Source organism: Aquarana catesbeiana, linkage group LG08 (genome assembly GCF_042186555.1).
Source record: "Aquarana catesbeiana isolate 2022-GZ linkage group LG08, ASM4218655v1, whole genome shotgun sequence".
In the NCBI taxonomy this organism is placed as follows: domain Eukaryota; kingdom Metazoa; phylum Chordata; class Amphibia; order Anura; family Ranidae; genus Aquarana; species Aquarana catesbeiana.
The window spans coordinates 291536764-291551479 of record NC_133331.1 but is presented as its reverse complement, the minus strand read 5'-3'; the positions used below and the strand labels follow the sequence as shown (position 1 = coordinate 291551479).

At 46.3% G+C, this 14716-nt stretch overlaps 1 protein-coding gene across 1 annotated transcript in view; it reads left to right on the top strand.

The window, feature by feature from the left end:
- The window catches only part of LOC141104959 (uncharacterized), a 664134-nt gene extending 649923 nt beyond the window's left edge, over positions 1-14211 (top strand). The window contains exons 15-16 of the mRNA XM_073594770.1: positions 5651-5655; positions 10012-14211. Coding sequence (XP_073450871.1) covers positions 5651-5655; positions 10012-10729 — 723 coding nt within the window. The 3' untranslated portion in view covers positions 10730-14211. The remainder of the gene's footprint in view (positions 1-5650; positions 5656-10011) is intronic.
- The last annotated feature ends 505 nt before the right edge of the window (positions 14212-14716 follow it).

Genomic DNA, 14716 nt, shown 5'->3' with positions numbered 1-14716 from the left:
GAACCCTTGTATTCATTGAATAAAAAAAAAAACATGAGACTGCCCCCATCTATCCTGCTGCACCGTATCTGAGCTACTCAGATACTAGAGTTGCAGCACTCAGGCTTAACCCAGAATCATTTAATTGCGGGCAGCCATAGCTGAAATTGCTCTAGTTACTTCAGCAACACCTCATGTATTGGTCCTTCTGCCCGGTACGCTGGACTCTGGATACCCGATATGGTTGCCACCTCATCCCTTTAAACCCGAACATATATTAATTACACAGGTTCTGTGGCTGATTAAGGTGGGAATTAAACTCACTTGGTGCCTTATCTGCATTAAATCAGCCTCAGAACCCGTGTAATTCAAAGGTGTTCGGGTTTAAAGGGATGAGCTGGCAACTCTAATACCCGATGTGGCAATGCCCAGGGTCTGTGGTCTCTGTTGTATCCCCCCAATGAACATCCCACTCCTCCTATACCAGGATAAGTTTCCACCAACACATCCTGGGGATCCAAATCCAGTTCTACCCCTTCCTCTCTGCTGGTGTTCTTTGCATCTATGTGCAAGAGGTGGGATGAAAGAGGATGATTCCATGTCCCAGCTGTACTGGGTATGGGGCCCTTCCTGGCAGCTTTGTTGCAGTTGAGGTGGACTTCTCGCTGCTGAGCGCATTTTGCTAAGGATAGTGAGGGGGACCCATGTCACTCATTCCACTACTGCACAGGTGTCAAACACAAGGCCCGCGGGCCGAATCCGGCCCTCCGAGCCATTTCATGTGTCCCTCACACCTCTCCTGCAGCTGCAGGAGAGCTCCAGCCCTCCTCTGGTCCTCTTCCAGACCCCTACTTTCTGCTTTCAAGCAATGCATCCAGCTTCTTCCCAGCAGCATAAGGAAAGGGGGCGCACTGTGAGGTTAGGGAGAGTAGGGGACTCAACTTCTGATGGTGGGGTGGCTCTTGACATCTAATGTAAGGGGAGGGGATGAGCTGGATATCTAATCTTACAGATACAACCGGCCCTTTTGAGGACAATCATAATGCTGATGCGGCCCACGATGAAATTGAGTTTGACACCCCTGCTCTACTGGATGGAGGCATCACAGGGGCTGCAAAGGTTTTCTTCATAGATAGATAAGGTTTCCAAAGCAGATTTTTCCTAAGCAGTGCCACACAATGGGGAATTAGGAATTATTCATAGCTCCCAACTGTCCCTGATTTTGAGGGACTGTCCCCGATTTAGAACCCTCAATCCCTCTTTCCTCCTCATTTGTCCCTCCTTTTGGTCTGATCTATATAGTTGTATATAAAAAGGGCCATTTATCTATCAAAAAATGTTTCCCAGCGCTAAACCTTTCAGGCGTCATCTGTCTGTAGATGAGGGAAGTTAAAGACTAAGGCTGGCCGTACACGGGTCGAATTTCGAAAAAATTTTCTTTTGAAAATCAGAAAATTTGTGCGTTTTGTGATCCGATGGTGCCACCATTGATTTAGAAATTCGGCCAACCAAGCCTTCAATTTCACTTCCCATTGCTACATAAAAGAATTTTCGTGGCTGGGAATCTTCTTTTCTTACCTGGGAATTTTCTTTTCTTGCACGTGCGCATTTCTTTTTCGCTTACATTTCTCGCACGATTCTCCCATCATTGATTAGAAAATCGTTTGTTTTTCAAAAAAATTTTCCGATTACTCAAATTTGATTGCCACTCAAAAATCGGCTGTTGCTGCAGCCCATTAAGGGTGCAAAATACGAACGAAAATTCTTAGGTAAGATTTTCGAAGGAAAATTCTTTTGAAATTCGACCCATCTATGGCCTGCCTAAACCTTTTTTTTGGCACTTGCTGCTTACAAGTTAAAATCGATATTTATTGCTAGAAAATTGCTCAGAACCCCCAAACATTATATATATATATATATATTTTTTTTAGCAGAGACCCTACAGAATAAAATGGTGGTTGTTGCAATATTTTATGTCACGCTGTATTTGAACAAAAAATACACTTTAATGAAATTTAAAAAAAACTAAACAGTAAAGTTAGGCTAATTTTTTTGTATAATGTGAAAGATGATGTTACGCCGCGAGAATCGTGATTTTTATTCTGAGCAAAAAAAACGTGATTCTCATTTTAGCCAAAATCCTGAAGCTCTATTACGAGGCCTTTGTCTGGGCTGAAGTTCCCCTGAGCACCACAAGGTGGTAATCTCGCGTAAATAATAATAAAAGGTGCAGCGCTAACTCAATGGGTGACCATACAGAGAAATATATAATATATAATAAACCGGAAGCAAAAAGAAATGTCCAACAGTAAATGTCCCAAAAAGACTGACATAAATCCACCAGAGGTGTGATGATAACAGCAGACAATGATGTGTGATACTGGAACCCTTCACCATAGATCGAATGGCCTCTCACCTGGTCCTAAAGATAATCAGGCAATGATACAAGATCGGCAGACAAGGAGATCTACATGACAAGGGACTCCTCCGGATGATCAGATGGCAGGTGGGTATCATAAGCATGTAATCACAAAAGGGACAGACATAGTGCTCTCCGTATTCAAATGTTTATTGTAAAACGAATAAAATCAAACTTACATATCAGGCACTTCACAAGTGCCAGGAAACGAACATGGACACACAGTGTGTGAGCGGTGGAGCATGCGCAGTAGCAGCGGATGACGTCACGACGTCACGTTCTAGACGCGTTGCGTCCCAGTGGGCGGGGACTTCCTCAGCAGATGTCGTGACTACGTGGGCACCCGCGCTATAAGGAGGTAAGTTGTCATGGCAACACCAAAGACAACTAAGATGACGTGTACCGGAAATGGGCAGACTCCGGAAGTGTCTCCACATACATCATTCCGAGCCTATGTAGCCCAATTAAGTATAGAGAAGGCTCAAAAATACATATAAAATAGTAAAAGTATATAAAACAATCTGGTGTCAGCACAAGACATACCCGAAAGTGAAGTCTTGAAAGAGCAGTATCAGAGCACCATAATGTCTAAAATAAAAATGCAAAAAAAATGCATGATAACTGTCATCCGCGGCCACCGACTGCTCCCCATCATAATATAATAAAAACATTATTACCATCATGGTACTAATTGTTACATGATATGGTAAAATAAGGACATTATTACCGTCACAATACTTTCTCATTACACAGACAATAAGAAAAGGGAAAAAAGAAAAACTAAAAAACTAAAAAACTTTATCGATCAGATAAAAAACAGTTGGTATCGAATTCTACATTTAACCCATCGGGGTGCATGACCCCTGTCTCATAGATCCAGTGGGATTCTCTTTTACTAAGCTGCCGGATGAAGTTACCCCCTCTCCAGTGCTTAGTAACCCTTTCAATGCCCCAAAATTTTAAATACTTAGGGTTTTGTTGGTGGGAGATCTTGAAATGTCTAGACACGCTATGGGTCTTGAGACCTTTCTTGATGTTATTAACGTGTTCAGCCAGCCTGACATGTAAGGGTCTTGACGTTCTTCCAACATACTGTAGACCACAGCTACACTCCAGCATGTAGACCACCCCAATAGTGTCACATGTAATGAGCTGTTTAATCTCATACTCTCTGTTAGTAACCGAGGCCAAGAATTTTTTCCTCTTTTTGATATTACCCTTAGAATGTTTACAAGGGACACATCTACCACAGGCATAAAAGCCTCCCAAAAAGGAAAAAAGCTTATCTGAGGTAGGTACTGGGGGGTCAAGAACACTGGGTGCCAAGCGATCCCTAAGCGTAGGGGCTTTTTTGTATATAAACTGAGGTCTATCAGGTAGTATGGGGCCTAAGACTCTGTCTTGTTTCAAAATAGCCCAATTTTTTTGAATAATTTTCTCAAATTTCCGGTGTTGAATATTGTAATCCAACACCATTTTGAAATTGTGGCTATCATTAGCAAGGGGCTTAGAGGAATTGGCAATCAGTTCATTCCTCTCTAATAACATGATTTTAGATACCTCTTCATCTAATAAGGCCCTATTGTACCCCTTCTGTTCGAATCTCGAGGTGAGGACCTCAGACTGGCTGACAAAATCCTCCACAGTAGTACAATTCCGACGCAATCTTATATATTGCCCCCTGGGGATGTTACACAGCCAAGAACTGTGATGGCAACTCCCCAGGGGAATATAAGAATTACGGTCGGTGGGCTTAAAATAGTTAGTAAGAGAGAATTTATTTTGCAAGATACTAATAGATAAATCCAAAAACACCACTTTTTCAGAGCTGATGGTCCATGTGAGAGAAATATTTCTGGAGTTGTTATTTAATGATTGAATGAACTCATCCAACCTGGATCTCTCGCCATTCCAGATCAAGATGAGATCATCAATAAATCTCCTGTAGCACAACAGCTCGGGGGGGCGATGGAGAAAGACAGCTTCATCCTCCCAGTGGGCCATAAAGATATTAGCCACACTGGGAGCAAAGCGGGCCCCCATGGCAAAACCCCTGGTCTGCAGATAATATTCTCTGTTATACCAGAAATAGTTCCTCTTGAGGCAGAAATCCAAGCAACTCAAGAGGAACTCCTGGTGACCACCAGAAAGGGAAGACGAAGCTAATGCCCATTCAACTGAAGTCATTGCATCCTCATGGCCAATGATAGTATACAGTGAACTTACGTCCGCTGTTACCAAGAATGTGGAAGGCGAGCAGTTTAAAGTATCAAGAATTTGAATAATATGTTTTGTGTCCTTCAAAAATGCTGGAGTTTGCATGACCAAGGGCTGCAAAAAAAAGTCGATATATTGTCCTAATCTTGCGGATACAGAATCGATCCCATTAACAATGGGTCGTCCCGGGGGGTTAACCGTGTCCTTATGGATTTTAGGTAAGAAATATATGATGGGTGTTCGACAAAATAAAGGATCCAAGTATAAAGCCTCTTTTTTATTCAGGATTTTACGGTCTTTACCGTCCTCAACAATGCTATGTAGCTCGTCCTTAAAAGATAACATGGGATCTTTATTAAGAACATGGTAAGTGTCACGGTCTGATAAAAGGCGGGACATTTCATTTTGGTAATATTCTTTACTAAGGATAACCAGCCCACCTCCCTTATCCGCCGGACGGATCACAATGTCCTTTCGTTCAGTTAAGGATTTAATTCCCCGTTTGATGAACAAAGGGTCAGAAACTTTTTTAATATGTAATTTCTCCAAATCTTTGGAGACCATATTTTTAAAAACATCTAAATGTTTATTGTCTGAGATCTGAGGGTTAAATGTAGATCTGTTACGTAAAGTGGAGTAATTTTGTCCAGAGGGCCTGGGCCCTTGAGAGGGATGGGACAAAAAATATTTTTTCATATTCAATGTTCTAATGTATTTTTGAATACTCACATACGCACTAAATTTGTTGAGATTTTTTATGGGTGCGAATTTTAAGCCACGATCAAGGACCTTAACTTCATCGTCACTAAGGACAGCATGACTAAGATTGTAAATCCCTAAACCTGATGTTCTCTATGGAAGACAGGAAGTGATGTCAGGTACAGACAGGAAGTTCTGGGTGAGAGGTGAGTCGGGAGGAAGTAGAGAGGAGACTTTGCTCGAAGTGGCAGTAGAGGAGGTAATAAGATCTTATTTTCTATTTACACCCAGTAACCCCCCCCCCACCCCGTCATGTTCCGTCCTCTTCCTCCATAGTCACTGTGACGTCTTTTATCTCCAGCAGATGATGATACACACACATATAGTGTGGAAACCTAGATTAACCCCTTCAGGGTCAGAGCATTTACCCCTTACGGGGCTGAAACATTTCCATAATTTTGCAGATGTGTCACCTTTCACACCTTAGCAGTTCCTTGTACCGAGGGATGAGATTTGGATTCGGAATCTACTGAAATTTGACTCCCAATTGGCAGGATTTGAATGCTGGTGGAATTTGTGGTTAAATAACTTTTTCACTCACCCATAATGCCTTGTGTAGCCTTCAACCATGGTCAGCAACCTCATAGCAGCTAATAATGGGGATGAAGCGTGGATAACCCCCATCCCTGACTATACGAGGGGATCTGAGATCAGCCAATAATGGGCAAGGAGGTAGGACAAAATATAACAGGTTTGCAGGGGGTAAAAACACTACAAATGCCAATAAACCTAAACTATGTGCTAATTACCACTAACATCAACCCACATATTATCCCCATACATCCTCATGCTAATAATGTACAACCAGTACAGTCCAGATACTTCTCCGCTATCTCTCTACAGAGAAACCCGCATAGATCACATGACCACATCGGTGAGGATGGAGGAGGACCGAAGTCACATGACTGAGAAGATAATAAATCTCACCCTGGAGATCATCTACCTGCTGAACGGAGAGGTGAGGAGGATTCTGGGAGGTCACATGACATCACTCTTATCTCTATTAATAAAACACAGACCTGACCGGAGAGGTGAGGAGGATTCTGGGAGGTCACATGACATCACTCTTATCTCTATTAATAAAACACAGACCTGACCGGAGAGGTGAGGAGGATTCTGGGAGGTCACATGACATCACTCTTATCTCTATTAATAAAACACAGACCTGGCCGGAGAGGTGAGGAGGATTCTGGGAGGTCACATGACATCACTCTTATCTCTATTAATAAAACACAGACCTGACCGGAGAGGTGAGGAGGATTCTGGGAGGTCACATGACATCACTCTTATCTCTATTAATAAAACACATACCTGATCGGAGAGGTGAGGAGGATTCTGGGAGTCTAACATGATATTCCTATTGGTTCTCCAATACAGAGATTTCCTCTTGTGAAGTCAGGTGATCATATGACCATCACAGTGCCTCCATGTGACTCCCTAAAACCTGAGAGACACAACATGGAGAAGATTCTAGAAGTCACCAAGAAGATGATGGAGCTGCTGACAGGAGAGGTGAGGAGGATTCTGGGAATTCTGGGACATTATCCAGTAACAGACAAGGGATGTGTCTGGATGGTGACTGTATCATTGTGTGTGTCAGGTTCCTATAAGGTGTCAGGATGTCACTGTCTATTTCTCCATGGAGGAGTGGGAGTATTTAGAAGGACACAAGGATCTCTACAAGGACGTCATGATGGACAATCAGCCGCCCCTCACATCACCGGGTAAGAGGAGACTTTATTGTAAAGGAGAGAGCAGTACGGAGGGTCCACCTAGATCCCCCATCATCTGATAAACACATAGAAACAATGTATTCAGTCAGTGTGTGTGTTTCCTACAGATGGATCCAGTAATGGGAACCCACCAGAGAGATGTCCCCGTCCTCTGTATTCCCGGGATTCCACACAGGAAGGTCACACCATCCCTCACCATCATCAGGTAGATGAGGAACAATTATTGGCAGTTATGATTTAAACACAATCATGTTTGTTACAATGAATGTTTTATTATATATTCAGATTGAAAATCTTGGGGATGATAATATTGTTGTGAAAGAAGAGTTTAAAGAAGAGGATGAGGAGTATGATGTGGCTCATTATCTTGAGGTAGGCGATTGACAATTATTGGTAGTTATATTTTCTACACAAGTGTGTTTTTTACGGTGAATGTTTTATTATATATTCAGAGTGGAAATCTCGGAGATGATAATATTGTTGTTAAAGAAAAGTATGGTGTGATGAAGGACAAGGACGTTATGGTGGATCGAACAAATACCAGGAACCCACCAGAGAGATGTCCCCGTCCTCTGTATTCTCGGGATTCCACACAGGAAGGTCACACCATCCCTCACCATCATCAGGTAGGTGGAGTTGAGGGTCGGGAACATAAAGTGATTGAACACTCTGACATGTGGAGACGATGTGTGGACTCTACAAGATGATATTTTCTATGTGATCTCACATCATAAATACTTCTATGTTACAGATGTTATTTTCTGCCATTCTGTTGGTTTAGGGTGAAGATCTGATTATCGTAAAAGTTGAGAGTGAAGTAGAAGAGACGTATGTGAGGGATGATCAGCAATATACGGAGGAGGCTGGAATGACGAGGACATTCATAGAGGAGGACACTCCTACAGAGATCAGCACAGGTGACCCATAATATATTCTTCTCTTATCTCTTCTCTGTTACTGCACACTGATTGGTCCAGAGTAGGCCTATAACTCTGTGATAACATGGCAGTCTTATTGGGATGAAAAGTAAGAAGTGACCTAGCTTTGGTTCAGGCTTTACCAAGCCTGAGATTTGGAAATCAAGAACATAGCTTCCCAAACCCAATGACATCTACGGGAACCTATTTTTGTATGTTTTTCTGGGCTTTTCGAGGTCAGTTTGCAAGTGGACTGATGTACAGTGCCATTGGTTGCTAAGATGCAGGCAGTCACCAGCGTATTAGCAACCAACAAGCAGAAAGTTGTAATTAATGAAGGACTTCCACCTGCACCAGCCAGGGGATTGACCAAACCTGGCCACTTTGTTTGTCCATTCAGCGAGCTGCAATCACCTTTGGTGCAGGTCAAACTTCTGGTCAACCAAAAGTCCCTTTCTAGAAAGGTTGTTTTTTTCTTCCAGTTGTGTATTGGCTTTTTGCGTAAGTCTTCTCTCTTTTCTACTACTGTTCTGTCAACCACTTGCCGATGGAAGGCTCATACCGGCACAATCACATACAATGGGGAAAATAATGATTTGATCCTCTGCAGATTGTGTAAGTTTTGCCCACTTACATAGAAATGAAGGGTCTATAATTTTTATCATAGGTGTATTTTATATGATAGAGAGAGAATATCAACCAAAATATCCAGAAAAAACACGATACAAATGTTATAAATGGAGTTGCAGTTCAGTGAGTGAAATAAGTATTTGATCCCCAAGCAAAACCTGACTTAGTAGTTGGTGGAGAAACCCTTGTTGGGAAGCACAGAGGTAAGACGTTTCTTGTAGTTGGTGACCAGGTTTTCACACATCTCAGGAGGGATTTTGGTCCACTTTTCTTTACAGATCTTCTCTAGATTCTTAAGGTTTCTTGGCTGTCGCTTGGTAACTTGAAGTTTCAGCTCCCTCCATAAATTTTCTATAGGATTAAGGTCTGGGGACCGGCTAGGCCACTTCATGACCTTAATGTGCTTCTTCTTGAGCTACTACTTTGTTGCCTTGGCGGTGTGTTTTGGGTCATTGTCATGCTGGAAGACCCATCCACGACCCATCTTCGGTGTTCTGGCTGAGGGAAGAAGGTTCTCATCCAAGGTTTTACAATACATTGCCCCGTCCATTGGCCCCTCATTGCGGCAAAGCCTGGTCTGTACCTTTAGCAGAGAAACAGCCCCAAAGCATAATGTTTCCACCTCCGTGCTTGACCTTAAGTGGTTAAAATTTTAATAAATACTTATTAAACAAAAAAATACTGAAACACTTATCTCTGCAGAAGAAAATACTGCGGCAAGCTCCCTCCAGTGCTTCATATCACCAGAAGCCTAGGCCTATGGTCACTTGTTCTATAGTAAAGGGTCTGCAAGTCTGAACTTTGACCCTCCTTGTTTATTAGAGGTCACATGACCCAGTGCCTAGGCTTGTGGTTGTGTAAAGAGCATGGACCTCCCAGTCCCCATTGGTTCCTGCTCTTCTGACAAGGCTGTGTAAATGTAGAAGTGATCTGGGAGGAGGACCAAAGGCCCTTTGACTGAAGAGGGGAAGAGTCCCAGCTGGTTGGGACCTCCACAGGGAACATCTGCTCACTCATATCTACCTGATCCAGATGGAATCTTGATGGAAGTGAACTAACCCTCTCATATCTATTGATGATGTTTTTATATTTTTCCAGGACACGCCATGGAGAAACCCTCAAAGGATCGTCTCACTTTATCTCCAGGTTGTAAAATGGAAGATGAGGACATCACAGGAGATTGTGGAGGAGAAAAGACAATGATCTCCACTATGGATGGTGGACTTCACAGTGTGGATAGACCATGGAATCCCTCTGACTCTGAGCAACCTCGTACTGTGAGGGATGGTGCCGGAATTCAGGGGGAGAAGACATTTTCCTGCCCTGAATGTGGGAAAAGGTTTAGCTCTGAAAATAGTCTTATAAAGCATCAGAAGTGTCACACGGGGGAAAAACGTAATTGCTGTTCTGAGTGCCGGAAATGTTTTTCCAAAAAATCACAACTGGCCAGACATTACAGATCTCACACAGGGGAGAAGCCGTATTCCTGTCCTGAGTGCTGGAAAACTTTTTCGCAGAAATCCTACCTAAGTAGACATCAGAGATCGCACGATGTTGAAAAGCCGTATTCCTGCCATGGGTGCGGGAAATGTTTTTCAGCTAAGGCCAGTTTTATGAGACATCAGAAGACTCACACAGGGGAGAAGCCGTATTCCTGTCCTGAGTGCGGGAAATGTTTTCCCTCTAAATCAGACCTTGTTATACATCTGAGAGCTCACACGGGGGAGAAACCGTATTCCTGTTCTGAGTGTGGGAAATGTTTTCCCAATAAATCACAACTGGGCAGACATTACAGATCTCACACAGGGGAGAAGCCGTATTCCTGTCCTGAGTGCGGGAAAACATTTACGCAGAAGACCAGTCTTAACACACATCAGAGATCGCACACTGGTGAAAAGCCGTATTCTTGCCATGAGTGTGGGAAATGTTTTTCAGATAAGGCCCATTTTCTGAGACATTACAGATGTCACACGGGTGAGAAGCCGCATTCCTGTTCTGAGTGCGGGAAACGTTTTTCACAGAAGTCCCATTTTTACAAACATCAGAGAACCCACACAACCCTTGAGGTATATTAGTGTCCTGCGTGCGGGAAATGTCTTCTATATGGATCATATTTTGCCGTACATCAGAGATCTCACACTGGGAAGAAGCACACCTTGATAGACACCTCAGAAAACACATGGCTGAGCGCTCCTCTGATCTTTATCATGGAAGAAACACTTTATAAGGAAATCAGAGATCTTTAAAGACTTCAAAGTTCTGTCTGACCTCCTCTGCTAGGAGAGAGAAGGAGGGGGTGTCACTGCTGGTTGGGTTCCTCTAGGAGAGAGAAGGAGGGGGTGTCACTGCTGGTTGGGTCCTCTAGAAGAGAGAAGGAGGGGGTGTCACTGCCGGTTGGGTCCCTCTAGAAGAGAGAAGGAGGGGGTGTCACTGCTGGTTGGGTCCCTCTAGGAGAGAGGAGGAGGGGGTGTCACTGCTGGTTGGGTCCCTCTAGAAGAGAGAAGGAGGGGGTGTCACTGCTGGTTGGGTCCCTCTAGGAGAGAGGAGGAGGGGGTGTCACTGCGGGTTGGGTCCCTCTAGGAGAGAGAAGGAGGGGGTGTCACTGCTGGTTGGGTCCCTCTAGAAGAGAGAAGGAGGGGGTGTCACTGCTGGTTGGGTCCCTCTAGGAGAGAGGAGGAGGGGGTGTCACTGCTGGTTGGGTCCCTCTAGAAGAGAGAAGGAGGGGGTGTCGCTGCCGGTTGGGTCCCTCTAGGAGAGAGAAGGAGGGGGTGTCACTGCTGGTTGGGTCCCTCTAGGAGAGAGAAGGAGGGGGTGTCCCTGCTGGTTGGGTCTCTCTAGGAGATAGAAGGAGGGGGTGTCACTGTTGGTTGGGCCCCTCTAGGAGAGAGAAGGAGGGGGTGTCACTGCTGGTTGGGTCCCTCTAGGAGAGAGAAGGAGGGGGTGTCACTGCTGGTTGAGTCCCTCTAGGAGAGAGAAGGAGGGGGTGTCACTGCTGGTTGGGCCCTCTAGAAGAGAGAAGGAGGGGGTGTCACTGCTGGTTGGGTCCCTCTAGAAGAGAGAAGGAGGGGGTGTCACTGCTGGTTGGGTCCCTCTAGGAGAGAGGAGGAGGGGGTGTCACTGCTGGTTGGGTCCCTCTAGAAGAGAGAAGGAGGGGGTGTCGCTGCCGGTTGGGTCCCTCTAGGAGAGAGAAGGAGGGTGTGTCACTGCTGGTTGGGTCCCTCTAGCAGAGAGAAGGAGGGGGAGTCACTGCTGGTTGGGTCCCTCTAGGAGAGAGAAGGAGGGGGTGTCCCTGCTGGTTGGGTCTCTCTAGGAGAGAGAAGGAGGGGGTGGCACTGTTGCTTGGGCCCCTCTAGGAGAGAGAAGGAGGGGGTGTCACTGCTGGTTGGGTCCCTCTAGGAGAGAGAAGGAGGGGGTGTCACTGCTGGTTGGGTCCCTCTAGGAGAGAGAAGGAGGGGGCGTCACTGCTGGTTGGGTCCCTCTAAGAGAGAGAAGGAGGGGGTGTCACTGCTGGTTGGGTCCCTCTAGGAGAGAGAAGGAGGGGGTGTCACTGCTGGTTGGGTCCCTCTAGGAGAGAGAAGGAGGTGGTGTCACTGCTGGTTGGGACCCTCTAGGAGAGAGAAGGAGGGGGTGTCACTGCTGGTTGGGTCCTTCTAGGAGAGAGAAGGAGGGGTGTCACTGCTGGTTGGGTCCCTCTAGGAGAGAGAAGGAGGGGGTGTCACTGCTGGTTGGGTCCTTCTAGGAGAGAGAAGGAGGGGTGTCACTGCTGGTTGGGTCCCTCTAGGAGAGAGAAGGAGGGGGTGTCACTGCTGGTTGGGTCCCTCTAGGGGAGAGAAGGAGGGGGTGTCACTGCTGGTTGGGTCCTTCTAGGAGAGAGAAGGAGGGGTGTCACTGCTGGTTGGGTCCCTCTAGGAGAGAGAAGGAGGGGTTGTCACTGCTGGTTGGGTCCCTCTAGAAGAGAGAAGGAGGGGGTGTCACTGCTGGTTGGGTCCCTCTAGGAGAGAGAAGGAGGGGGTGTCACTGCTGGTTGGGTTCCTCTAGGAGAGAGAAGGAGGGGGTGTCGCTGCTGTTTGTGTCCCTCTAGGAGAGAGAAGGAGGGGGTGTCACTTCTGGTTGGGTCCCTCTAGAAGAGAGAAGGAGGGGGTGTCACTTCTGGTTGGGTCCCTCTAGTAGAGAGAAGGAGGGGGTGTCACTGCTGGTTGGGTCCCTCTAGGAGAGAGAAGGAGGAGGTGTCACTGCTGGTTGGGTCCCTCTAGGAGAGAGAAGGAGGGGGTGTCACTGCTGGTTGGGTCCCTCTAGGAGAGAGAAGGAGGGGGTGTCACTGCTGGTTGGGTCCCTCTAGGAGAGAGAAGGAGGGGGTGTCACTGCTGGTTGGGTCCCTCTAGGAGAGAGAAGGAGGGGGTGTCACTGCTGGTTGGGTCCCTCTAGAAGAGAGAAGGAGGGGGTGTCACTGCTGGTTGGGTCCTTCTAGGAGAGAGAAGGAGGGGTGTCACTGCTGGTTGGGTCCCTCTAGGAGAGAGAAGGAGGGGTTGTCACTGCTGGTTGGGTCCCTCTAGAAGAGAGAAGGAGGAGGTGTCACTGCTGGTTGGGTCCCTCTAGGAGAGAGAAGGAGGGGTTGTCACTGCTGGTTGGGTCCCTCTAGAAGAGAGAAGGAGGAGGTGTCACTGCTGGTTGGGTCCCTCTAGGAGAGAGAAGGAGGGGGTGTCACTGCTGGTTGGGTCCCTCTAGGAGAGAGAAGGAGGGGGTGTCACTGCTGGTTGGGTCCCTCTAGGAGAGAGAAGGAGGGGTTGTCACTGCTGGTTGGGTCCCTCTAGAAGAGAGAAGGAGGAGGTGTCACTGCTGGTTGGGTCCCTCTAGGAGAGAGAAGGAGGGGGTGTCACTGCTGGTTGGGTCCCTCTAGAAGAGAGAAGGAGGGGGTGTCACTGCTGGTTGTGTCCCTCTAGGAGAGAGAAGGAGGGGGTGTCACGGCTGGTTGGGTCCCTCTAGGAGAGAGAAGGAGGGGGTGTGACTGCTGGTTGGGTCCCTCTAGGAGAGAGAAGGAGGGGGTGTCACTGCTGGTTGGGTCCCTCTAGGAGAGAGAAGGAGGGGGTGTCACTGCTGGTTGGGTCCCTCTAGAAGAGAGAAGGAGGGGGTGTCACTGCTGGTTGGGTCCCTCTAGGGGAGAAAAGGAGGGGGTGTCACTGCTGGTTGGGTCCCTCTAGGGGAGAGAAGGAGGGGGTGTCACTGCTGGTTGGGTCCCTCTAGGAGAGAGAAGGAGGGGGTGTCACTGCTGGTTGGGTTCCTCTAGGGGAGAGAAGGAGGGGGTGTCACTGCTGGTTGGGTCCCTCTAGTACAGAGAAGGAGGGGGTGTCACTGCTGGTTGGGTCCCTCTAGGAGAGAGAAGGAGGGGGTGTCACTGCTGGTTGGGTCCCTCTAGCTGTGTAGTCTGATCTTCAGAAGAAGCTTTGAAGGAGTGGAGGAGCTACATATTGCTTGTGACATTTCACGTTTACCTCTGAAAATACAAATATATTAACATTTTTTTGTATAAAACAAATGAAACAGTTATATTTTAAAATCATGATATTCTTTGTAAGTTGATTGATAAAAGTTTGCCTTCAATTTGTATGATGAAATGTTTTTTCTTCTCTTGTCCTCTTGTTCTCTTCTCCTTCTCATCTCTTCTTCTTTTCTCCTCCTCTTGGTCTCTTCTCTTCTACCCCTTCTACTTCTCCTCTTTCTTTCTCTTTCTAACGCTACAAGTATGGTCCATCCTGTAGGTTTTAGTTTTAGTCTTAATCTTGTGTCTTAGTAGTTTGGTTTTACCGGCTTGTACTTGTTGGAACAGCCGACTCTCCCCCTTCTCATAAATCTCAGGACGTCTGTTGAATGAGCACTTTGTTTATGCTCAGACTGTCTGCCTTGGGGGGGCGATCATCTATATCAAACAAAAACAAAGGAAAATTCCCAGCTTAACTTACCAGCCAGCCTGCAACAATACTCAGGTAGGCCGTGGCATTTAAACCATGCTCAATTGGTACTAAAGGGCCCAAAGTGTGCCAAGAAAATATCCCCCCCCACACCAT